Source organism: Gobio gobio, assembly GCF_949357685.1.
Source record: "Gobio gobio genome assembly, chromosome: 16".
Lineage (NCBI taxonomy): Eukaryota > Metazoa > Chordata > Actinopteri > Cypriniformes > Gobionidae > Gobio > Gobio gobio.
In genome coordinates, this window is record NC_137109.1 from 28,418,258 (window position 1) to 28,445,835 (window position 27,578).

The window sequence follows — 27,578 nt, forward strand, 5'->3', positions numbered from 1 at the left end:
ACCTGTTTGCCTCTCCGGACTCGACCCATTGCCAGTGGTACTATTCCCTGACCGGGGGCACCCTCGGCACGGATGCACTGGTGCACAGCTGGCCCCGGGACCTGCGCAAATATGCGTTTCCCCCAGTGAGCCTTCTTGCACAGACCCTGTGCAAGGTCAGGGAGGACGAGGAGCAGGTCTTGTTAGTTGCGCCCTACTGGCCCAACCGGACCTGGTTCCCAGAACTAACTCTCCTCGCGACAGCCCCTCCTTGGCCGATCCCCCTGAGGAGGGACCTTCTTTCTCAGGGACGGGGCACTCTATGGCACCCGCGTCCAGACCTCTGGAAATTCCATGTCTGGTCCCTGGACGGGACGCGGAGGTTCTAGGTGGTCTACCACAGGCAGTGGTGGACACCATCTCTTCTGCTAGAGCCCCCTCTACGAGGCGCCTCTACGCTTTGAAGTGGAACCTGTTCGTTGAATGGTGCTCTTCCCACCGGGAAGACCCCCGAAGGTGTTCGGTTAGTGTCGTGCTTTCTTTCCTGCAAGATGGGCTGGAGCGAAGGCTGTCTCCCTCCACCCTCAAAGTGTACGTCGCAGCAATAGCGGCGTATCACGACGCAGTCGAAGGTAAGTCCATAGGAAAGCACGACTTAATCGTCAGGTTCCTCAGAGGTGCGAGGAGGCTAAATCCTCCTCGTCCAAACTCGTTATCCTCTTGGGACTTAGCTCTAGTGCTCAGAGCACTTCAGAGCCCTCCCTTTGAGCCTTTGCAGTCTGTGGAGCTTAAAATCCTGTCAATGAAGACAGTGCTTCCGACGGCATTGGCCTCCATCAAGAGGGTAGGGGACCTGCATGCACTTTCGGTCAACGAATCGTGCCTAGAATTCGGGCCGGCCAACTCTCACGTTGTCCTGAGACCCCGGCCTGGATACGTGCCCAAGGTTCCTACCACTCCCTTCCGGGACCAGGTAGTGAACCTGCAAGCGCTGCCCTCGGAGGAGGCAGACCCAGCCCAGGCTTTATGTCCCGTCCGCGCTCTTCGCGCTTACGTCGACCGGACTCAAAGCTTTCGGACCTCAGAGCAACTCTTTGTCTGTTACTGAGGCCAGCAGAAGGGAAAGGCTGTCTCCAAGCAGAGGTTAGCCCACTGGATAGTGGATGCTATCGTCTTGGCTTACCAGTCCCAAGACGTGCCTTGCCCGTTCGGGTTGCGAGCACACTCAACAAGGAGTGTTGCTTCTTCCTGGGCGCTGGCTCAAGGCGCCTCGCTGACAGATATATGTAGAGCTGTGGGCTGGGCGACACCTAACACGTTCGCTAGATTCTATAGCCTCCGTGTAGAGCCGGTATCTTCCCGCATCCTCGCCCCCAGTGGCCAGTAGCGCTAAGTGCCCGTTCTAAGTGTCGGCTTGCAACGCCACTCCCGCCCTCTGGGCCGGATACGTGCGTCTATTTTCTCCAGTTGTGTTCCCCGGAAACGGCTAACCCTGTCGAGCTCCTCCGTCACCCCTGCGGTGCCAGACGTTGCGGCCGTCTGACACCAGGCCTGCACCCGTATGCTTGTGAAACGTGTGTGTAGGCTGGGTTCCATATGTAGCGGTCCCCTCACGGCTACCCCATATGTGTATTCTTCCACGGTACCAGCTACCCTACTCGGCTAGCCCCGTGTCTTTCCCTTGACAGAGCCCGCTCTGTCGTCTCTGGGCGTGTTCTTTCCCCCCTGGGACCAGGCTGGAACCACCCCAGAGACTGCCATATGTTGCACTACCCTGCCAGGTTAGTCCTTATGTGTATTCTGCCACCTAGCCTTCTACGAAGGACGTGGCTCCGCAGCGTACCATCTCCCGAGACGGGCACGCTTTCCCAGCGTTATCCAATAGTCACACTGAGTGGGTCTTGCAGAAACAGCAGTGACTGACCTCCCTGCTTGGAGCCCTGACTTCCGTACCATCTAAGACGGTCCAGTGCGCTCAAGCAGGACGCTGGAAGGGCCAGCGCCCTGGCGTTTTGGTAGGGATCCCAATTCGTCGGTCAGTTCCGACGTACGTCGAACGTGACCGACTGAAAGGGAACGTCTCGGTTACGTATGTAACCCTCGTTCCCTGAAGGAGGGAACGGAGACGTACGTCCCGTCGCCAGGTGCTGTGCTTCCGCTAGGGGGCCGAGTCACTAGTTCGGCTCCTCAGCAGAAAAAGGCAATGATCAAGCATTCCACTTCCTTATTTATACCCGCGCTGCGGGGCGGTGCGTGGAATGCGTGGATCGCATGCCAATCTCCATTGGCTCGTTTTTAATACACTCGAAGTAGATTGGTCTCTGAGATCAGATCCCAATTCGTCGGTCAGTTCCGACGTACGTCTCCGTTCCCTCCTTCAGGGAACGAGGGTTACATACGTAACCGAGACGTTTTTAATTGTATTCTCTAACTGAATGAAATTATTTTATTACTATGAAAATCAAAACAACAGTGGGGGCGGTGTCATGGTGGGCAAGTGATAACCAGTAGCCGTGGCTTTGGGAGTGGGCTTTGGGAGTGGGCTTGTTGAGCAGCGAAGCAAGTGCATTCTGGGAGTTGTTGTCTTTCATCCACGAGACAAAAATACATTTTCTGTATTTTCTCTGTCTAGAAGGCATCAAATTCAAAAATAATTTCACATTTCTGCTACATACAGTAAGCTAAATGACCCAGTTTAAATACACATTCATCTTCCCAGCACTGAAGGACCCCTTTAACCTTCCCCTCCATGGCCATAGACTTCTAAACATATCAACAGGTTCTAAAGCTTATGAAACAGCTGCTTTGTGTCTAGTCCTGTGTAATGAGGTATTTCTGGAGTCAGCTGAAATGCCTGCCAAACACCCTTACGCTTTGATGCATGGCAAATAATGGCGGCTAACCCATCAGTTTATTTAATGGGTTTGGTGGTGATGATAACATGATGGTGATTTTGTAATAGTTTAGAGGTGCTGTTCTCTTGTTTATTTGCTGTTTAATTGTTTGGTAAATTCATATCGTCGTATCCATAGACAGTTTCATTGAAAGCTCATTTTGCTAGCAGTGAAGTACCCCTTTAAAGGTTTATGATATTTATGAGGATCTATTGACAGAAATGCAATATAATATACATAACTATGTTTTTAGTGCTGTATAAAGACCTTACCTAATGAATAGGACTGGGACAAAAAATCGATTCACCTAACTATCGCAATATTTTTGTTCACGGTTTTAAAATCGATTTTTTTAATCCCAGAATCGATATTAATTCAAATTAAATTGCTTTATTTTAGCCCTTGCTTGTAGACGAGGTAGACAGAAGTTACCCACTTTTCTTCCAACAGAGGGTGAAATGTGTCATTATCCATGAGTGTTAAGTGACGTAATATCCCTTTCAAGTTGACGCGTGAAAGCGATGTGAGACTGAATGCATTGAAAAGACCTCACACTACTTCATATGCTGAGAGAGAGATAAAACAGTAGAGCTGCACGATTAATCTGTAAAAGATTGGGATCTCAATTCAAACACCCATGCGATCTTATTTCAATTTGTCTAAATCATAACGCAACATTCAAATCTGTGTTGGTGCTGCCGCTGATCCAGAGAAAGTTATGTATGAAACGGCTTCACAAACAGTCTTGTCAACTTCATAGTATCATTATTTCTGAGATACAATAGTTCAAATTATCATTGTTTTATTTGAGCTATAAACTATGATGTCTATGATAGCAAATAAAATAGTTATCACATTTTGAAAACGGTGCTTCAAATAACTATTTCATCGTTTAGGTAATAGTTACGACTGTAAAAAAAAATTGACAGCTTATTTCAGAGAATGTACTGTATGATGTTTCATAAAACTCAGAAAGATGTGATGAATTGTTTTTTTTAAATATGACTAATCCTATACATCATGTACAGTATAAATGTATGATTGAATTTTTTCCCCATGGATTAGTGAAAAAAAAAATGGGGAAAAAATGCTTCAATATGCTATATTGAATCGCAATACTTGTTGAATCGTAATTCTTAAAAAATTGCAATACATATATCGTATCGGCACCCAAGTATCGTGATAGTATCGAATCGGGAGATGGATGTATCGTCCCAGCCCTACTAATGAACCGTTATGTTTTTATTACCTTAGAATGAGCCATTTCTATCTACATACCAGGTCCCCTTACAATGAAGTCACCATTTTGTTCTGGAATGTTTCTAGCCCTAAATGGACAAACTGCTCTACTCCCTGATGTCTCAGACGACATCTTTGTCCTGTGTCTGACACCGTAGCTTCTCTATATGTGCTTCGAAAGGGAGCGGTGAGCAGTTGCAATTCGCAATCTTGCCGCAAGATGCTACTAAAATTTACACAGTGCACCTTTAAATTAAATTGTATTAAGAACGATAGCACAAGCATACTTTTCATACATTTACTTGGTTTAAAAAATCGAGGTCATAAAGTGTCCATGTGATTAACATGTCCATGTGATTAACTACCTGTGGTTACTTTGATAGGACACCTGCGTGAATTCGAAGAAACTTGCCTTCACATACATTCACAAAAAAAAAAAACCTTCAGAACAGCTGATTTAAGGTCATATCAAGGCTAGATTGTTCTTAGAAAATGTTTGTTTTGTATGTAATGCAATGACATTCAGACGCATACGTGTCTGTAGGCCACATTTTTGGGCCACTGTATATATTTGTTTATGTTTTGCTAAGTCTTTAAGTTCAGTGCATATTTCCTCCAGTCTGGCCCAATTAAATTGTCATGCAAGCACATTGTGTGCAAGTCTAAAAATACACAGTGATAAATGAAATATGTCTTCTGCTGTTTCTAAATAATGTACTGTCTGGTTTAAGAACACTACATCCAAACACTTCATAGTGTGCACCAACTTCATTCATCAAACTCATGACCAAATAAAAGGCATGAACAAAAAAAAAAGAGGCTTCAAATGATTTTACAGATAATTAATGTCACCTTATGATGTTTTATGAATTTCTGGATCACCAATTTTCCATTAAACTTTTCCCTGGATTTTCTATACTTACTTGCAGATGCAAATGGCAGCTAGTTCTTAAGCCTCTAGATTAAAGTCGCCATGAAAAAAAAATTGGAATAGTCTTTTCTTCTCTATTGTAATGAAAAAAGTAGGGTGGGACTTGATTTTGTCCATTGGGAATTGATTGGCCGCAGTAAACGCCTCATCAGAGAAGAAATGTTGTTGCGAGAGGAAGGGTTTTTATTGATTAAAGATTAGGAGGGCACATGAATAAAACAAACTATGATGTTCACTGGTAAATCATTTATAATAAATGCAGCAATATTCCATAAAAAAATAAGAATCGTCCATTTTGATTACTTGGTGAACCTTATTGTTCTGAATGTCCAGTTGTTCTTCTCAGAATGTTCAATTGAATCATCTCACTTTGAGGTCAGATGAGCATCTGGTGGACCTTTGGCTTTCACGTGGCATTGTAGAGAATTTTCCAGTCATTCTGCAAACAATGTTAGATTGCATTAGAGATGAATGCCTCCACTTGATATACACAGTGTGTTAACACAGTGGTTTTATGTGCTCCAGTTCACACAACATGAACCTCAAATATCCTTGTGTAAAGATATTGAATTATTAATTTTGGTTTACCTACCGAGTACACTATTCATGCCCAGTGTTGAAAAATTAATAAAACATTGTAATATTTTCATTTCATAAGAACTGTGTGTTCTCTTCACCACAATGAAAGGATAAGTGTGTTTTCGCCTGCTGTGCTCATTCCTCCACTGTGCAAAATACATAAAACAAATATTGGCTTTGAAATCCGCAAAGCATGGTGAAATTAAAGAAGAGGTGTGGTGATGGAGCTCTACATGATTGTTTGCACTTGATTTCTTCTTGTTTCTGTGAAACAAAACAAATGAAAAATAAAAAAGAAATGTGGTTGAGTTTGTAATGTGGTTTTCAAAAGAATTTGAACTTGCATGTTTCAAAGCACATTACTTCCAATTTTTGGTAAGTTTTGTTGTTATATTCTCATTTGCTTGTATTCGGAGAGCTAGTCATAGATTGACAATATCTGAAAAAATTATATATATTATATATTGAAAAATCTTGAAATTTCCCCATTTATTGTTGTTGTTGATAATATAATTAAGTAATTTATTACTATTATAAATGTTAATAATAATAATTATATAATATATAAAATACTACATAAATAAAAAATATTGATTGTCAACATGTCTGTCAATATCCAGCAACATAAACAAAATATATTCATGAACAACACTGTGTTATATTACCATTCACATTTTCAGTTCAGTTACCAGACTGACAGGAATGTTATTGTTTTCACAGTAAATGTGGAGAATTAAGGGAGGAATTCCAAAGGAAAGCATTTAACTGTGAAATAACAGCAAAGTAATTGCATTTCACACTTGTTTCTTGCATATGCCCGGAAAGAGGCTCCATCCGCAGTTTAGGCCTTAAGATAAGGAGCAGGTTTGAAATTCTCGAGAGCCTAACACAACATGACTCTCTGAAACCCCTCTCCATAGCCAGACACAAAATGTAAATGTTGCTAACTCAGTTATTGTTTTCTGCTCTGTGGAATAGTAATCCATTGTTCCTTCAGCTGTCCAATGGCTTCATGCTGGACTGAGACTTGCTGATAGCAGAATCTTGACTCTGCAGAGAGACACAAAAGCATGCGTGCACAAAAAATACAAGGCCCTCATTTCCCTCGCCTAAACGCACATAAACAGTGGGCTTTATCAAAATGCTGAGCTCTGGACTTGAGCAGGTTCACAGTTGAGTCTCTCTGGTGAGTCCCACTCAATTGCCGCACACTCAGGCCCTGAAGGGAAGAAAAGTACTCATTGGCCACAGACACGCAGGTCCATGTGGCCATGTGTATGCATAAGGTCAACAAGATGCTTAACCCCTCTGCTGCTAAGGAAAATGATCACCTCAACATTCACGCAGACTACTTTAACCCTTAAACGCATGACTGTTTCGCCAATCATTCTTACATATTTGGGTCTTTAGTGACCCGGATCTATATCTAACACGGATGGATCTCTACCTGTCGTGATAATATAAAAACTCTCCTAAAATTAGATTAACAATTACTGAAGAATAAAAAGCATATGTTGTTACCTTTTGAGAATATGTTTGAGATCGTGAATATGAGCCCATTCGCAATCTCAAACTTCTCAAAACTATAATTTTCAACATCTTCAAAAATCTATATTTTGATCGCTGACAGCTTCTTCACCAGATTCACCTTCAAGTGACAGTGACACTAATATTTGATTGTGTTCAGTACTTGCTCGGCAGTAAATTGCTGAGCCATTTCAAGTTTTGCTGGTGATACTTCCTATTCTTTTGTTCCCTTTCGAAAGGGAACTCGCGCTGCGTCAGCTTGACGCTACGGGGAACGCCTCCAGCGTGACAGGTGTCTGAGCTACAATCGAATCACATCAGTCCTACTGACCGGCGACAGCCGATGATGTCATCAGGGTGCGACCAGGAAGTATATAAGGGCGCCTCTGCCAACATGACACCGCTTCTTCGTCTTCAGTGACTGTCTTGTCTGGTGTACTACATAGAAAAGAATCACGTTAGTTGAAGGATGAAGTGCGCACAGAAGACGCGGCACTTTAGAAAGTGCGCGGATCCGTGTCCGAGGTATCTGACGCCTGAAGACACGCATAATCTCTGTGTGTACTGTCTGGGGGAAGAGCACGCGCGGGAGGTTCTCGAGGGAGCCTCTTACGCGAATTGCGAGCGTTTTCCCATCCGAACGCTCCGCTCTCGCCTGGCCCTCTTCTCGAGGGAAGAGGGGCCAGCGTCTGGGGACGGTCCTGCTCACGCTGAAGCTGAGCGGCGACGTAGGTCCTGGGGTTCCCAGACGGACCTGGCTCGTCGCCTGGAGGAGGGTGTGGTCCTCACAGACGATCAGCCAGGTCGCGAGGGGCGGCTGGCGGAGGAGGAGTCGGATCTCTCCTCCTCGTCAGCTGATGCTCTTCCAATCGAGCAGAGGATGGCTGGGCAGGGTGGTGATGAATCGGTTGAGGCCGAACCCTCTCAGCCATCTTGCCCCGTGTATGCGGAGTTGATGGATGTTATGGAGCGCGCCACCAACAGGCTGGAGTTACATTGGCGGCGTGCTAGGAGAGAACCTGAGCGTCCAGGTCGACTGGATGATCGCTTTCTCTCTGGCCATAACCCATCACCTCTGGGGAGCCTTCCATTCCTCCCCGATCTGCACGGGCAGATCGTGGGGGCATGGAAGAACCCATACTCGGCCAGGATAATTCGGCATCAGCGTGGAAGCTTCGCTGATGTCGAAGGATTGGCCGAGTCTGGGTACGTGTCGATGCCTCCTATCGATGAGACGTTTGCGAACTATCTCGCATCGGGGAGGCCATCGACACTTAGAGCTCCCACCCTGCCGTCTAAAGCGATGAGAAACACCTCGCGCTTGAATGGCAGGGCGTACACGTCAGCGGGTCAGGCCGCTGCAGCACTGCACACCACTGCGGTGCTGCAGGCATACCAGGCCGACCTGCTGAAGGATCTTGATCAGGGGGAGGGCCTACCCCCTGACGCGATGGCTGAGCTCCGCCTCACCACAGATCTGGCTCTCCGTGCTTCCAAACAAACGGCGGTCGCCATTGGGCGCTCAATGGCGGCTATGGTAGCTACGGAGAGGCATCTGTGGCTGAACCTTGCGGACATCGGGGTGAAAGAGAAGGCCTTTCTCCTCGATGCCCCGGTTTCGCCCTCTGAACTCTTTGGCACCTCCGTCGAGGCGGTGGTGGAAAGATTCAGAGAGGCGAAGGCGCGCTCAGCTGCATTTAAATCATGCATTCCGCGGAGATCCGGGGCCGCACCCAGGCAGGCGGGAGGCCCTGGTCCGTCATGGCCCGAGGACCAGCGACAGGACCAGCGAGCCAGTGTCGCCTCTCGTGCGCCCCCTCAGTGGCGGAGTAGGGCGCAAAAGAGGCGGGACTCCCGCACTAGGAGTCGGAAGGACGCTGGAGAGCGAGGTCGGTTCCAGCGAAGAAGACCACGCTGGGACAGGTCTCCTCCCCCTAGGGCGCGCTGAGACTAGGGAGGCGTCCTTCTCCTAGTTCTTTCTCCCCAGGCGCTTTTACACCAGGCCGGGCGGGCCCATGATGAGCGGAGAATCCGTCAGACTCTGACGGCCTGCCTGGCTTGGTGCGTGAGTGCGCCTCCCTCAGCCCCGTGGTAGTATTACACCTAAGCATTCATATGGGAATAAAGCTTGTGGGTCGATATCATGGTGTGCCGCAGGAGAGTGGGTAAGTCCCCTATAAATGGGAAATTATTTCATATATTTCTGACTTATGCTCCCTGCTGAGGGCTTCGGGGATCGCTGGATATTTCTAAAAGGGCCTGTAGTTCCCCTGTTAGGTTGGCTAGAACGATTACCAGTTGCTTAAGCTTGGTATAATTGAGCTAGTAGTGCTAGTGGAGGCCAGCAAATACTATATATGCTACACGCTGTGTGTGCTGTACACCTCTTTATTTTTCCCAGTTCTAAAAATGCGTTAGAATTAACGCTGGGTTTGCTGCTTTTTCCTGAGGGTTTGTAGCGAAAAAAAAAAAAAAAAAAGAGGGGCTTGTTTTTCTGAGGAAAGGCTAGGCATTTTTTCTCCTAGTATTAAACTACTAACTGGTAGCGGCCTCAGGGTAAGGCGGTCTGTTTTTTCTCTCAGTATAAATTTCTGGAGAATGCAGGATCAGACTATGCTAGAACTACAGTTAGATCTAGGGCCAGATCTATGTAATGACTGGCACTTTACTCAAGTGCCCTTTTTGCTATAATGCAATAATAGTGGCCCTGTTCGGGATCTCGGGTATAGATCTAGATTGGCCTAGGCTTTCTAGGGATTACGGAGTCGCGCGCCAAGAAGCGCTAGCGCTCCGGGTAGCTGTTCCTTTTTTGAACTTAGCTTTATTATTTGTCCCTAATGCAGCCTCCTCTTACGCAGAGTAGTCCGGCCAAGGCCCGCCCCCTTGCCTGCGTTCTGGGGCCTTTGCTAGTAATGCAGGTTGGTGCTGTGCAGAATTGATAGCGACTTAGCCAGTAGTCGTGGGGCAGGGTTAAGGCGTTTTTTCATGCAAGTACGAAAATTCCGTATGCATATTCAACCCGGCCCTCCAGAGCTAGTGTTTAGAGGCCGCCAGTTTTTTGGCAGGCGCTGGCCTTTTTAATATAAATTTTCATGGCCAGTTGGTCGTACTCCCCTGACAAAGCAGGGTAGATTTGAGTACCTCCACATCCAGCTCTGTATCATTCTGCCTCACCCATGGCTCGGGTTGAGCAGCACTTCACAACCTTTTTGTTTATGTAGGTTTGGTTGTAAGCTCCCTTGTAGCCAGAGCATTTCCATGGCTGACGCCCTCACATGGTATGATAGGCGCTATTAAAGCTAGGACCTTCGTGAGGTGGGTGGCGTATGTGGTACTCCCCCCGTTTAGGGGGTACAGGGCATTTGGTTTGCCGAGTACCCTGCTATGGACAATGTGATTAGGTTCCAGTGTTTGTAGGCGCTGCCGATAAGATTGCACCATTGTACAGTTGGCTCCAGAAGGAATTGGAGGCCTTCGGGATGGGTCACCCAGCTAGGCTGGGATGATTTTTAGGCCAGCTGGCTGTGAGTAGCCAGCTGGGGCAGTCTTGGCAGTAGACTCCAGGTCAGGTGGTAGGCCTCAGAGTTAGGCCTCCTTGCGAGTGAGTCCCGACGTTTGGGGAGGTTGGCAAATTACTAGCTGCAACCTTGAACATAGGTAGTCAGCCTTGGTAGGCCTCTGCAAAGTTCGGCCCCTTGTGTACACTATATATATTACTCCCCAACGATGTCGGTTTCAAGTAGCAGTTCCCAACTATAACCCTTGTCAGCAGTTGGATGTTTATTTTTGTCAGCCAGCAGAGAAGCTACTGTCAGCCCAAGGTTATAACATTGCAGTTTTTCACTCCTGTCACCAGGAAGCTGTCCCTGCAGGCCTGCTGTGAGGTGGTAGGCCCCATTAGGCCTCCCTGGAAGCAGGCTCCCATTCGCCAGTCGCTGTGTCAGCTAGCATGGGCTGCTAAGCTGTTGTTGGGTGGTAGGCCGCATCAGGCCTCCCTAAGACTGGTCGTAAGGTAGTAGGCCTCACCGGGCCTCCCTAACGGCATGTTCCTGGGCTCCAGTCACCTGAGAAACAGATAGCACGGGTCGCTATCAGGTAGTAGGCCTCACTAGGCCTCCCTGAGGCTTGCTATCAGGTAGTAGGCCTCACTAGGCCTCCCTGAGGGCGAGTTCCCGAGTCAGGATACTCGGCTAGCTGGTGTAGCTTGACCTTCAGGTAGTAGGCCTTCACTAGGCCTCCCTGAGAAAACGAGTCTCCGTTTTCCAGCTACTTTGACAGTCGGCTTCAACTGCTATCAGGTAGCAGGCCTCGCCAGGCCTCCCTCTAAGCGAGTTCCTGAGCATGACCTCTCAGGCTTCTCTGGCATACACTGGGCCTCACTAGGCCTCCCTAATGGGGCTTTGGATCTCAGTTCAAAGACTTTTGACTGGCATGATGCTGACAGCTAGTGGTCACCCTAGCGCGACTGGTGTCGCTTCTGCTACTTGGTCCCCAAGGAGGGGATTTCAGCCTGCAACCTGGTTTACCTACCGGGCAGCCCCCTTTAAGCTCCCCTCCTTTCGGAAGGGTCATATGTGAGCCAAAGCTGCCTGGGCCTGATCGGGTGGTCGTAGGCCCCTAGGGTGGCCTCCCAATTAGATCAGTTTTTAGGCCAGTCTGGCCTCCTGAGTGTTTCTATCTGATAATAGCTCAGTAGATCCTAGGATTGAGCAGATTACTCCCCTCGCTGGCAAGGGTAGAAAGCGCTGTGCTGAGTGCTGCTCTCCGGGATTCCCGTCTCTGAGATCCGGTCCGAGGAGGCCACTGCCATTCTGCAGTCCCTGGGACTGGATGCCTCTTCAGGAGGCGAGTGTCCAGAGGCTCTGTTATCGAACAGACAGGGATGGCCCGGCTGAAGTGCCCGTTGAAAAAGGCACCAAGCTAGGCCTCCTTGGTGGCGGTAGTGGCTGGCTGGGGCGCCCTAGGGCCCCCTAGCCACATTCCCTTAAAGGAGCCCCCTTCTTTCGAATGGGTTGGATCCGGGCCTTTGAGCGGCCTGGGTAGAACTTCTCTAAGTGTTCGAAGCTTCCTACTCGGGCTTATAGCTTGGGCTATGACCGTAGGGAATGCTGTCACTGACAGCCTTATGTGACCAGAGGGGGAGTGGTTCAGGCATTTCAGTTGAATTTGTTTGTTCTGACAATGGTCACTGCCAGTAGGCATGCACTCCCCTCGGCATGGCGGTGTTGGTATTTCGTTCCCCGTAGCGTCAAGCTGACGCAGCGCGAGTTCCCTTTCGAAAGGGAACGTCTCCGGTTACGTATGTAACCTAGGTTCCCTGAGAACAGGGAACGAGACGCTGCGTCGCTTTGCCATGCCTCAGGGTTTGCCTGCCGGACAGTCCCTGAAGACGAAGGGCGGTGTCATGTTGGCAGAGGCGCCCTTATATACTTCCTGGTCGCACCCTGATGACATCATCGGCTGTCGCCGGTCAGTAGGACTGATGTGATTCGATTGTAGCTCAGACACCTGTCACGCTGGAGGCGTTCCCCGTAGCGTCAAGCTGACGCAGCGTCTCGTTCCCTGTTCTCAGGGAACCTAGGTTACATACGTAACCGGAGACGTTTTCTGCCTGCGGTAACTTGTGGAATAAATGTGAATTGCATTAAAGATTATCAATCAATTAGGGTAGAGTGGGGGAAAACGCCCCCTTTAAGGACTGTGTAACTTTTCTGTGAAACAAAAGTTAAATGTGTCTAGAATAGTTATCCTAGTTTTCAGTGATAATGACATAAATTATAAACCAAGTATGAAACCTATCCAGAGTTTTCATGTTATTAGATTTTTAATTAAATATTTTTTTAAATATAATGCATACCAAGGGGGTGTTTAAGGGTTACAACATGCCCCCCAGGGTGGGGTAAAATGCCCCCAGCCTGACGAAGCAATTTGCTTTATGTTTACAGCAAAACAGAGTACAAGCATGTTTTAGCTTACCAAAATAAATAGGAACATTTATTAATGAACCATACTGAAAATCAACCTTTTTAAAAATATTGTTAGCTGATGCTAACTGGCTGGCTAACTAGCTAGCTGATGCTAATTTGGGGTCATTTTTAAATATAAAGTCCAAATATTTTTATCCAACCTAGTTAGACTACATTTGATGGAAAAACAAAGAATGTGATGTTCAGAACATGGTAACTCCAGTAATTATGATGGGAAGCAATGCCTCCATTGGGGCATTTTACCCCAACTGGGGGTGTTTTACTATGCGTTTAGACCAGGGGTCTCCAAACTCGGTCCTGAAGGGCCACTGTCCGGCAGAGTTTAGCTCCAACCCCAAATAAACACACCTGAACCAGCTAATCAGTGTCTCAAAAGGCCCTAGTAAAACACCAACTGGTTCAGGTGTGTTTAATTGGGGGTTGGAGCTAAACTCTGCAGGACAGTGGCCCTCCAGGACCGAGTTTGGAGACCCCTGGTTTAGACTGTTTGAAAAAAAAAAGATGTAATTCTGAAAAGATAATTATATTTTCCTTAAATTGCATGTAATCCTTAAGTACAGGACTTGCTATTCTCATATCATATATAACTGCTTTAAAACACTTTTTTTTCTTACTGTTAAAATTATATCAATTTGTGAAAATCCGTGAAATCCGTTTTCTCTCAGGTACGTCACCAGTGTAAGCTTTGCAGTCAAAACTTCTACATCACTCTGGTCAACGTAGTCCATAGCAACAACAAAAATGCATATTGATTTTATCTAGTGGTTATTTTGGGAAAAATAGTAGGGAGGGATGGGGGGGGGGTTCATTTCTAAAGAGGGGGGTTCTAAAGACCCAAGGTTTGTATCTAAGGGTTAAAAGGTTGAATAGTGTCGTTGCTATATTGAGGAACCCTTAATTGACCTGTACAAGGAGGTATTATATAAAATCTTTGTTCATGGGACTGCAGAAGTTTTTGAGCCAATTACCTCAGCTACATATGTGACTAATCATTCTGAAGCTGTCGAAATTCAGCGACAACAGTGATTGGCTGATGGAACCACAAAACGTGAACAATTCCAATACCCTCATTAGTAACTATCTTGGGCTGTTTTTTCCATGTACTGGGCAATTTTGGGCAATTTTTCTTCCATAATATTTATTTTTTCAAACTAGTGGAAAGAAAACATCCAAAACACATTGAAGTTATTTTCATTTGTAGATTTTAAAGGATTAGTTCACTTTTTCACAGTATTTTACTCACCCCCATCTCATCCAAGGTGTTCGTGTCTTTCTTTCTTCAGTCGAAAATAAATTATTTTTTTGAGGAAAACATTCCAGGATTTTTCTCCACATAGACTTCAATGGCAACTAAAATGTTGAAGATCAAAATCAATCCAGTTTCGAAGGGCTTCAGAGGCTCTGCACGATCCCAGACGAGGAATAAGGTCTTATCTAGCGAAACGATTGATTGTTTTTTCTTTTCTTTTCTAAAAACAACTATTTAATTGGAAAAGATTCTTTTTGAGAACCAGTTAAGTGTGTAGTTACCAGCATCTACCAGCAGAGGCTTAGTGCATTATACTAACCAGGCAATCCTTGATCCTTGACCTAAAGAAATCAAGTTGATTCAACCATATTAAATAATATTTTTACTTCAATTAAACCACATGAAGCATTCCTGACTAAGCAGAAAGATTTATTTAATTCTGCATCTAATAAACTCACTGTATGACACCTCACATATCCTTTTTGGCATGATGTGCTGTGAAAATTACTATCAATTGTATTTCCCCAGTAGTGGTTCCTTTATATTGCCGGTGTATTGTGAAAATGATTTAATCACGCTTCTTTTCATTTGCGTTTGGAGGTGGGGATAGTCTCATCACTTCTTGAATCCCTCCTCTGAGAACCAGCCTGAGATTCAAATATGTCATCATAATGTAATCCAAAAAATAAATATATATATTCTTAGTAGGTGGGGGTGGCTAGTCTATGGCTCATCCTTTAAGATCATATTTAATCTGTTCAAGTTCATTAAGATGAAGGGTAGGGGAAGAGACGCCCGGGAAATGAGGGGGTGGGGGTTCTCAAAGGCTGCCTGATCCCTCGTCATGCTCATGCAGAGACATGCGTAATTACTTAAGCTTTAACCGTTTTAAAGGCACTTTTCGCAGAATGTCCAGAAATAACAATCCGTGGGCTCGTAAGCAGGTCAATGCAAACAGTCTCCGGTTTGCTCTGAAATAGCATTGTGTGATTCTGCTCAAAATATGCATTGGAAGAGCTGGATGAATCACAATGTGATAGGCTCATGTATGTGGCTGTGCATGATAAGTGTTTCTAGGGTAGAAAAACAAATGTTGTCAAAGCTCATTATGTGATGTGCTGAAATTTGAAAGCTTGAATAGCAGCAAACAGGATGCATATCAGTGTGTATAAGACCAGTGGGAAATGAATGGATGTTCTGTCTCTATGGAGGGTGTCCAGCAAAAACACTAAGGTTTTATTATTCCTGGGACTGGGATATGTTAAAATAATACTGAAATAGTGTTTAGTTAAAATATGTAATATTTGAACATCTTCATTATCCATTAGCATGATGGCAAAATCATGCGATCATAATTTTATTTTACAAGCCACTGAATCTTTAGCTTCTCAAGGTTTTAATAAAATATAAGTAGGATACTTAAAAGGGATAGTTTGAGTAAAATCCTCCAAAATGTAAATTCTGTCATCATTTACTCATAGTCAAGTTGTTCCAAACTTGTATGTTTTTCTTTCTTCTGCTAAACACAGAAGATATTTTCAAGAATGTGGCCTGGTATGGGTACCATAAACTGTTTGGTTTCCCACATTCTTCAAAATATCTTCTTGTGTGTTCAGCAGAAGAAAGAAATTCACAGGTTTAGAACAACTCGAGATTGAAGAGTGAAGCAAAATGTAGTTCCCTATCAGTCAGTCCTGTTCGACGTTACGTCGAATGAGTGACGCATTGGAGTCTTACTTGGGAGCCCCATCACCTTTTAGCGGATAACACAATGGGTCAATTGTCAAGTGAGATTTGCATGGTAAGCCACTCCCCTGGACATACAGGTATACAGTATAAGCTTACCAGCAACTCACTCATTCAGCTTTATGCTTTGGAGCCGAGCAGTTGTATCACGGCTCTCAGCCATTTTGCCTTCACATTGACTGGGAGGCGCTTCTTCAGTTGGAGAAAGGTGTGTTTTCACCAATGGTGGGGCAGCCAAGAGTCACCAAAGGGGCAATTTGAGCGGGTGTTGATGCAAGAACCAGGCTGGCCTCTTCGCCGACACTGTCAAGGACTTTGCCTCTGTCCATCATGGCCTCCTAATCATCCCCAAATACTGATTGGCTTCATCACTCTGTCTCCTCTCCATGCGACGGCAGCCATATTGTGCCAGAACACCCACCACACTCCAGCTTATTGGTGGAGAGGAGACAGAGTGATATAGCCAATCATTTTATGGGGATTATAAGGAGGCCATGATGGACAGAGGCCAATGGGCAAATTTGTCCAGGATGCCGGGGTTACACCCCTACTCTTTTTCAGATGGACATCCTGGGATTTTTAATGACCACAGACAGTCAGGACCTCGGTTTAATGTCTCATCCGAAGGACGGTGCTTATTGACAGTATAGTGTCCCTATCACTATACTGGGACGTTAGGACCCACACAGACCACAGGGTGAGAACCCCCTGCTGGCCTCACTTTTTTGCCCCTGCTTGCCTCGACACAGACCGTTCCTATGGTTTGCTTTTGAGGGTCCGGGTATGCCAGTACAAGGTCCTCCCATTCGGGGTGTCCCTGTCTTCACGAATGTCACAGAGGCTGCCCTTGTCCCACAAAGGGGAGTGGCCGTTTTACATTCTTTACTATCTCGACGACTGGCGCATTCTAGCTCGCTCTCGAGATTTGTTGTGCGAACACAGGGACCTGGTGTTCAGGCACCTCAGCCATCTGGGGCTTTGGGTCAACTGGGAAAAGAGCAAACTCTCCCCTGTGCAGAGTGTTTCTTTTCTATGGAGTTGGACTTGGTCAACATGACGGTGCATCTCCTGGACAAGACCTTGATGGCAGTGGCATATCAACTGCCTTGAGTTGCTAGCAGTACTGCTGGCTCTGCACCGGTTTCGACCATTGCTGCAAAACAAGCACGTTTTGGTTCGGACAGACAACGCTGTGACGTGGCATATATCAACTACCAGGGTGGTCTTATGTCACAACTCACCCACCATCTCCTGCTCTGAGGTCAGCAGGGACTCTGACGCTCCGTGCCATTTACATTCTGAGTGAGCTCAATCGTGCAGCCAACGCGCTCTCACAACAGCTCATGCTCCTGGGAGAATGGAGTCTCTACCCCAGCTGGTCCAGCTGATCTGGAGTCGATTTGGAGACACACAGTTAGACCCTCTGCACGGATCCACTGGCACACAGCCTACGCAAATATGTTGCCAACTCGAGCCAACTCGAACAAACACTGTGCAAGGTCAGGGAGGAAAAGGAGCCGTATTTGATGCACTCTACTGGCCCACCCAGATCTGGATTTTGGACCTGAAGCGCCTCACCACAACCCCTCCTTGACAGCCCCTGATGAAAGACCTGCTTTCTCAGGGACGGAGCACCATATGGCACCCATATACAAATCTCTGCATCCTCCATGTGTGGCTTCTGAACGGGACGTGCCAGACTTAATTGGCCTACCACCGGCAGTGATAGGCACTATCACTCAAGCCAGAGGCCCCTCTACTAGGCGAGCTTATGTCTGTTCATTGATTGGTGTTCTTCTCTCTATGTACCAATGTAATGCTTGATCAGCTCTGTGCTTTCCTTCCTGCAGGAAAGGATGGAGTGAAGGCTGTCTCCTTCCACCTTGAAAGTGTATGTTGCTGCTATTGCAACACATCACAATGCAGTAGACAGTAGGTCTTTGGGAAAGCACAACCTGATCATCAGTTTCCTGAGAGATGCCAGGAGACTTAATCCTCCTCAGCCATGCCTCATCCTCTATTGGGATCTCTCTGTAGTTCTTACAGCCCTGCAGAGAGCACCCTTTGAGCTGCTACAGTCAGTCGAGCTAAAGATCCTGTCTCTTAACATAGTGCTTCTCACTGTGCTCATGTCTATCAAGAGGGTGGGATACCTGCAGTCATTTTTGGACAATGAAACATGCCTGGAATTTGGGCCAGCTGACTTTCACAAGTCCCCGGCTTGGATATGTGCTCAAAGTTCCCACCACTCCTTTCCGGGACCAGGTGGCAAACATGCAAGCACTTCCCCGGAGGAGACAGACTCAGTCCTTGCGCTGCTGTATTTTGGAAGTATTTTCCACATATGTCCCTTTCCATCTGGACTCTGCACGCTTCTCCAGTGTTATCCAACCAGTCCTGCCTGCATAGGGTAAAACAGAAAGGAACAGCAGCTATCAACTTTCCCCTTGGAAAGCTCTTTCCTTTCGTCCCACCAGGTACAGAGGTTTGTCCAACTTACAGGGGGTGCTGGGAAGGGTCAGCAGTTGTGGCGCTTTCTATAGGGACCCCAATGTGTCAGTCATTGGACATAACGTCGAATGTGACTGACTGATAGGGAACATCTCGGTTACTGTTGTAACCGTCGTTCCCCGAAGGAGGGAACTGCAACGTTACGTCCTACCTGCCACCTGTTTGTTTGTTTGTTTATACTTTATTGATCCTTTACAGGAAATTACATTGTCATGGCAGCTTCAATACACAAAAACACAGCACCACTCTTAAGTCTTTTTTAACTCTTAACTCTGTACGATCTACAATATGAAAATTGAAAAGAAATAATACATACAAATTTACATGAATAAGAAATTAACATGAACACACCAGGATAACAAAGGTGGAAATGATGATATGAGTATGATACAAAAAGAAATGCTGAAATCCAGGACCCCGGGATCCCAGAACCCCCATCTCGACTCCTCAACACAAATCTGAATGAGTGAGTTGCCGGTAAGCTTGTATACCTGTATGTCCGGAGGAGGGGCTTGCCATGTAAATTTCACTTGCCAATGTCCATTGGCCTGTTTTGTTACTACTCAAGGTGATTGGGCTCCCAATTAAGTGTGACCCCAATGCATTCCTTCAGGGAACAAGGGTTACCACATTAACCGAGACGTTAGCAACACAAGTTTTAAACAAAAAGTATCCACATTGAAGCGGTTTGGTATCTTTTTAAATTCATAATTATCCGATGGTATGTTTCTTTTTGTACTTATCTATCTGGTGCAAAACAATGAGCATCTTGATTAGAGTCACAACATTAAGCTTAGACAGATTACAATAAATCCAACCAATAAAACGGAACAGCTATTATCCAAAACCCTGTGTGGCCTGCATGGCATCAGCTGAAAAGGAAAATTGTTGCAAAAGAAATGAAAACAAACAAGATTTTCCCCACCACTGGAACCGTATAGCCTTGTGGGCAGTGTTTAAGCCTGTGGTGCAGTTGCATTGTGGGTAACATGAGTTTGAGTCATGACTTGAGGTCATTTCCGGGTCATGTTTCCTTCTCTCCTCTCCCATTGCTTCATTGTCTAATAAATGCAGAAATGCCAAAAAATATAAAAAAGAATGTGCACCAATTGTTCACGAAAACCATAAACATGCAATGAAATTGTAAATAGGATTTATTTTTGATTAAATGTTGACTTTTAAAGCAGCTGAGCTACTGTCACGCTACTGAAAAATGTAAGTTAGTAGCGTCGCTACCTCCCTAAAGCTGTTTAATGTTGCTTTTAATGAACCTCCAAGTCTCAATCAACATTAAAAAAACAATAATAGTAAAAAAGAATGGAAAAGTTTAGCCATTTCTCTTCTTCTATAGCTTTTAAGCAAGCATACATCTTGTTTTCATCTCAGTTTATTAACATTGAAAATTCAAGGACAAGCAAATATGTTCCATTTTGTTGCTTTTTATGTTGTAAACAAGAAAGTAAGGTACTGTGTTGAACATCTGCCATTGATTTCACATCATAAAAATGGTTTACAATAGTATATTGAACTTGATCTAAAATATGGATAAGTTTTTTAAGATTAGACTTATATTGGTTGTCATTAAATGCACTCCATCCAGTAGTATATCAATGCAATCTGTTGAATAAATAAATCATAAGAGCTGTAACAGATGAATAAGATGCTGTTTTGCCACATGAATGTCTAAAATAAAAAATAATTAATTAACCATTTTGTTCACACTTCATTAGATATGCATGTTATACAAGCTTAAATCTGTCATATAGGAACTGAAAGACTTTCCTTTCAAATATGGGACAAATACTGTTTAACACATTATTTGTCCTGCACTGGCTATCTGACCATTTAAAACCAAGGCTATTAAGAACTAGCCTATACTTAAAGCTGCAGTCCGTAAGTTTTGCCTCTGTGTCGCCATCTCTGTTTGAAACCTGCAATTGCAGTTATTTGCAGAGTTATCATCTGTACGCCGATTAATCTAACGTTTTGAGGAGTATGTGCGGCTGGCTGGCTGGCTGTCAGTGATTGTCACTGCACCGGTGTGGATACTGTACTTCAGAATCACAGATTCTACGTCTTGGAGTATGACCTAAATAAGAATTTTCACCGGAAAATTTAATCTGAACAAATAAGTAACATGTCTACCACTTTTGGGACCACAACATAAATCGCGCTACCAATGGTGATTAAATCTAATGATCGCTCATATCACATCAAATTATTATTATTATACTTTGTTCTCAAATTGTTAATGTTAACAGCATTAGCATTGCGTGACTACGTGTATTTAGTGTTTATTAGCGTTACCTGTAGATTTCAGTTTCTGTTCAGTCTAATCTTTTGCTTTGACTACGGGTGAATCTCCAATTGTCACTGATGATGTCATTTGGACCTTTCTGGATTACAATCCGCCAACAAAATTATACATTTAATTATTACAGCTGCTGTGAGAAAAGGCTTTAAATGATCCGCTGAAGAACATGCTCCATGTATCCACCATACCACTCTAATTATAACACATTATTACAAGCTTACCGTTGTTAATGGGGCTAAGGTAAGGAGATCGTTTTGAACACTGGTTTGTTGTGTACTTGCTCGAAATTGATTTTGGATAATTTTTAACCAAAAAAAGTTACGGACTGCAGCTTTAAGTAAAATAAACAAAGTACAAAATATTATTTTGCAAATGCATTATTTGGCATGTGCTGCTGACAGCCTCTAAAGACCATTAGAAAATACCTAAACCTAAAAAAAACAATATGATAAAGATCATAAAATTACATTGTTGAGCACTTAACAGCTTTAAGGGCTATTCATCTGCTCACTTGGCACCATGTTTTTCCATGTATGACAGTGCATTGGTTTGTAGAAATAATTGTATAATGTCCTGGAAAAAAAAAAGATGTACCTGCTGTATATAAAAAAGCCTAACATTATGATCTAGTAAACACTGAGAAAAAGCAAGATATTTGCAATGCACCCTCTTGAAAAAACAACAGGTACAAAAAATACAGACTCCTGTAATCAGGTTATAAATATCGGTTATAAATAGTTGTAACTATTTATGCAGCTGAAATGCTTATTTGGTTTTTGTGTCCTTTTCATACCGAATCTACTTTGACTCGGTTGTTGTTTGTCATTAAAGGGGATGGCTTGCTTTTGACCCGGTCTGCAGCATCATTTGAACTCTCTGGGAAGAACATCCTCGCAGTGCAGAGTGAGATAATAATTTTTTTGTACTCTCTTCTGAAGTTCTGGTTCAGCAGTCCGTAGACTATGGCATTAAGGCAGCTGTTGAAATAGGCCATAAAGTAACTGGATACAAAAAACCACTCCGGGATGAGAGGCGCGACCCGCCCTGGGTCAATGGCGACCGCCAAGCCGATGAAATTGAGAGGGGCCCAGCAGACGGCAAAAAGAACAAACACCACAAACATGGTGACGAAGTTCCTTATGTCGTGCGGCGTGAGTTTGGGCCGAAACTCGGGTTTGACACGTCTCCTCACCTGAATCACCAAGATCCAGATCCGCAGGTAGCAGTATGACACAATCATGATTGGAAGAATAAAATGGAAGAACACCACAGCGATGGTATACGCTGAGCTGGCCGACTGAGCAAACGTACATGAGTAGACCCTGGGGTCGTACTGCAGGGAGCCTACGTAAAAGTTTGGCACTATAGCGACCACGGTCAGTATCCAGATGAGAAGGACGTAAAAAAGAGAGTTCTTGTCACTGTATATCTTGTCATACTTGAGGCTGTGACAGATATAGCAGTAGCGATTGATGGCAATGCCGGTTATGTTAAATATAGATCCAATCACGCTCAGTCCCATCAGGAATCCACTGATCTGGCAGTCGACAAATCCCAAGTTCCATCCATTGTGGAAAATGGAGACCAGCACGAGAGGATAAGGATAGACTGCTACAACCAGGTCAGCTACTGCCAAGCTCACCACAAATATGTTCCCTGCAAAACAATGAGATAAATGCAATTACAGGCACAAAGCGACATTGTAAAACTGGGGAAAACTTCCAAGCAAAACAGTTTATTACAATTTTCAAAATGCAATTTATTCGGTTATTGAATGACATGAGGGTAAAAAACAATATTGTAGCGAGAGGAAATAAAGAGGTTTCATATGACTGCCATGTGCTCGCCATCTCTGTATGACGACTTTCAAAAACAAAGTTTAGGCGCTTTTCAGGAAGGATGCCAGTATACTTTTGCAGCATGACCTTTATTGCATGTAATTAAATCATATCTTTCCTAAGTCCGTCAGCTGCTTTCACTATTAAAAGGATTTGGGTTGCATCTGTTATTGTCACATGACACTTAGCTCTCAAATGAATACCTCTTAGAACTTTTGGGCCCCATGTTAGAAGAGCTGACACTAGCTGGTTTTAAATATTCAATTTTCAGATGTTTGTCCTTTATTCATGTCAGGTATGTAGGCTTCATACATAATTACAAACATTTATACCACTTGAACTTAGTATGATTCACTGACTCTAATTACGCCAAGAACACCTTGAATACACTTGAGTGTACGCATCTTTATAATTAATTTATAAAATCATTTTCTTCAAAATAACTTCCTTACGTTCAAAACTTTCTTTCTTACGTTTTTAGGTACTTTTTTGTTGTTTTCAGCAATTAATATGAGACTTGTTTCTTCTGCGTATAGAGACTTTTGTTTTGTTTTTTTTGTCCCGGAAGGAAGGAAGAAAGAAAGAAAGCAAGCAAGAAAGAAAGAGAATCAGGCAACTATTCATTTAATGGCACAACAAGAAGCTTGGGTCCCACTTTGTATTAGATGGCCTTAATTACTATGTACTTACATCAAACAACAAGTACAATGTACTTATTATGTTCATATTGTATTACAAAACACTATTGCTGATATTGAGGTGGGATACGGGTAATGTTAAGGACAGGTGTGGTGGTATGGGCAAGTTTAAGGGTAGGGTTAGGTGTAAGGGAAGGATCAGCGCTGTAATTATAAATGTAACTACAGAAATGAACTACAGAAATGAACTACAGATTGCAGGTAATTTTTCACATGTAAGTCCAATGTAAAAACATGTATGTACGCAATAAGTGCATTGTATCAAATGATTAATTTAAATGTTAGTACATAGTAGTTAAGGCCACCTAATATAAAGTGGGTCCGAAGCTTGTTATACATAGGGAATAACACATTTTAAACTGTCTAGAAGTGTATTTTCTATTTTCATTCAATACTGTTTTCCTTGTGGCTCATTTAAAAAGAAAAGGCTAAATACTCTGATTGTAAATCAATCAAACTAAAAGGACTTCGAGTTCAGATGTGGAACACAGCACTCGAATATTGGCATTTTTATCTCATATGCTTGTGAGAACATTCTGTGCAAATCTTGGCCTGAAGGATTGCCAAATAAACACATTCATGATTTAGGAAATTGAACCCAATGTTAAGAGGAATCATCAGTGCAGAAGACCGTTCCAGAACATTTCTGTGACGTCTCAACGGCTTCTCTATTTTCAACTGTTGTGTTCCTGAAATTTTATTTGAACTGAGGACAACTAGCAGAGGGAGGGGAAATATGAAGCGAGATCTTGAAAGCCCAGCAGGGGCCCTGTAGCATGGACCACAAATCTTCCGGCAGAAGTCATCTCAGTTGTAGACTTCATGCGAGACGTCATTATTTTGAGTGCACAACTGCAACCAAGAATTCTGGATGCTTTATATGATTACAGCTGGAAGGAGACAAGTGTTCTGTTTTACAAATGTTGCTAAGTATCTGATCTGTTGTCAGTGTCAATGGAAAATGAGCTGTTTAATTACAGTGTGTGTATAGTCATGCTTCACCATGTCATAGTGAGATGGCATGCTAGTTGTTAGCTGAAATCTGAATTTTTGTCTGTAAGCACGTCAAACCGTCAACATGGTGTCATTAATAGTCATAATATTTGGATGACAAGTTCTAATTTGTTTGGACTGACACAACAAAATGCAAAATTGAAAATAATCATCATGTGATCTTGTCTGAGAAAAAATGATAAAAAATGTGCAAAAAATATAAATGCAGCACTGATCCATGTGTATCTGAATGCCGAGCCATTCCACATTAAGAGGCAAACACTCTGAGACTGTAGAGTAAAAGCCTTTACAAGCACGTCACTTCTCCCTGGAGAGTTTGTTTGTGCCACTAATGGCATCTATGCTGCAGGGCAAACCTTTGGTTATGATTCTTCCACACCACCTCACATACAGTGAGAGAAATTCACGGCCAGATTCATAGGATCCTTTGAGAGCCAGAAGAGTGCAAAGAGAATTTCTCACTCAGTTAACTCTTATACATCCAACTGTTTATGTGGCTGCTTTCTACCTCCTTTCCGCTGTGCACTATATGATTAAATTAGCTCGCGAGATTTATTGATTACATTTACCTTCATGCATTTGGCAGATTCTTGGCAAAGCAGCTTACATTTGAACAGTTCTTGCATCACCACTCTTGACTGTTTGAGCTACATGAAAGTAAGCAAAATTCAAGGGTTCTTGAATTGAACATTTTCAATCAGGAACATATGCTACCATGGGGTCAGTATGATCTTTTTTCTTTATTTCTCTAAATTATATTTCAGGAAGGGCACATTAAATTGATTAAAAGCGACAGTTGTAATGCTTAGTTTGTGCTTAAAGACTTTTAGTCCATATTACATATGCATTGCTTCACTTCACTTCACTCAATAACTTCCTGTGTTTGAGTTTGTTTTCTTAGTTATGGCGTAGTCTCACCTGCTTCTAGTTTAGGTCCTCGTTTTTGTTTATAGCCCTTTCATCAATATTCCTTTGTCGGTTCTTTTCTTACTATATCCTAAGTTTGAGATTGACAGTAAACTGTAAAACGGTTATTTTTGTATTGGATTCCTGTGTTCCTGTGTTTTTGGTTTGCTTTAATAAATGCAGCATGCGATTAGATACATGCATCAACTTCTCTTCTTCCACACCACTGCACCCTGACAACGACATTTAAAAAAAAAAAGACATTTATACTGTTCTTTTCATAAAAGATTGCTGAAAAAGTGTATCATGGTTTCCTTTAAGATATTAAAGGTCATACATTCTGTCCTTAAATACTCACCCTCATGTCGTTCCCAACCCGTAAGACCTTCATTCATTTTCTGAACACAAATTAAGATATTTTTGATGAAATCCGAGAGCTCTCTGACCCCTCCATAGACAGCAGTTTAATTAACACTTTCAAGGCCCAGAAAGGTATTAAAAACATTGTTACAATAGTCCATGTGACTCCAGTGTGTTCAACCTTAATTTTATGGAGCGATGAGAATAGTTTTTGTGTGCAAAAAACTAACAAAAATAATGACTTTATTCAACAATTTCTCCATGTCTGTGTCAGTCTCCGATGCTGTCAGCTCCTGTGTCAGCATCACAAGCATGCGTCGTGGTGCTCACGTGAACACCTTCGGCCAATGGTAAGCCGGCGTGCTGGTGTAGCTCTGATGCAACTTGGAAGCGATGTATTGTATTTACTACGTCAACAGCGCAGGAGACTGACACTGATGTGAAAAAAATTGTTGAATAAAGTCGTTATTTTTGTTTGTTTTTTGCACACAAAAAGTATTCTCCACACACTTCATAAAACTAAGGTTGAACCACAGTGTTAATTAAATTGCTGTCTATGGAGGAGTCAGAGAGCTCTCAGATTTCATCAAAAATGTATTTGTGCTCCGAAGATGAACGAAGGATTTGGATTTGGAACGACATGAGGGTGAGTAATTAATGACAGAATTTTAATTTTTGGGTGAACTAACCCTTTAAAGCAGTAAAACTGTTTTCATAGATAATAATTATACATGTTTGTTGAGCATATTAGAATGATTTCTGATGGATCATTTGACACTGAAGACTGGAGCTATGATGCTGAAAATTTAGATATGCCATCACAGGGATAAATTACATTTTAAAATGTTAAAACAAGTCTTTTAAATTGTAATAATATTACTGTTTTTACTATGTTTTCCTGCCTTGGTGAGCATAAGAGACTTCCTTCAAAAACATTAAAAATCTCACAAACCCCACATTTTTAAATGGTAGTATATAAAAGCAAGTACTTTCTTAGTTAAAGCAAACAAGTTCATAATATTTGATTAAGCACATAACAAAAATAGATGCAAAGCAATCAAAGAGCAGAGAAAGCAAGATGAGAAAATGCATTTAAATTGAATGAGCCAGTAGCCTGACTCAAATGACTTCCATCTGACTGTTGTCTGTGAGCAACCCCTTTTAGCTTGAAAGCACAAATTCACTCACTGTCTTGTGTTAAATAAGAGTGCAAAAGTTCCCATGCAGAGTGCAAAGAGATAATTACAAAATTTTTCATTGACTACCTGCAGTGTTTCATGCACCGCTATTTCCCCGCTGCTGAATCTACAGTAGCATGGCAAAATAAATTACTGTATATTTTATTAGCAGAGTCGTGAGCTTGCAGTATGAGTTGTGTGATGAGATAAATAAAAAGGACTGGGTACTGCAAAATTATGCCAAGACAGTAGGTCATTCAACTGTGCTATAAAAAAAAAAAAACACATGCAGCACAGCGTGATCACTGTCTGATGAATAACTCTTTAGCTTTGCTCAATAAAACACTGAAAAAAAGAGTATTTTACTGTGTATTTACTGTGTAAATTAGATGATTTGTGTCTTTTTTTTTAACCACAGTGTATCTTACTCGTTTACTCTTGTTTACATGTAAACAGATATTTCCTCTGAGCTGGACAGGCTACAGGATGCAGAGGTTAATGTATTTATAGTAGTTGGAGATGGTAATGAAGACTAAATGGTTACGCGCAACTTGTTCAGCAGGAAATGTTGTAGAACATGTTCACTATCAACACAGTGTCATTGAGATGAAATGAATTTAAGCCCCGT

At 43.4% G+C, this 27,578-nt stretch overlaps 1 protein-coding gene across 3 annotated transcripts in view; it reads right to left on the reverse strand.

Moving 5' to 3' along the window:
• Positions 1-18,885: 18,885 nt before the first annotated feature.
• Positions 18,886-27,578, reverse strand: part of mtnr1ab (melatonin receptor 1A b) — a 32,888-nt gene continuing 24,195 nt past the window's right edge. Inside the window, exons 2-3 of one of the 3 annotated variants that reach the window (XR_013818128.1) lie at positions 21,312-22,612; positions 20,021-20,526 (exon numbers count right to left, since the gene is read on the reverse strand). Coding sequence is in view for 2 of the 3 variants with exons in the window: in XM_079838417.1 (XP_079694543.1) it covers positions 21,744-22,612 (869 nt within the window). In the remaining variant the exon portion in view is untranslated. Of the gene's footprint in view, positions 22,613-27,578 lie in introns of all 3 variants that reach the window. The other 2 variants (XM_079838417.1, XM_079838418.1) reach the window with 2 other exon arrangements.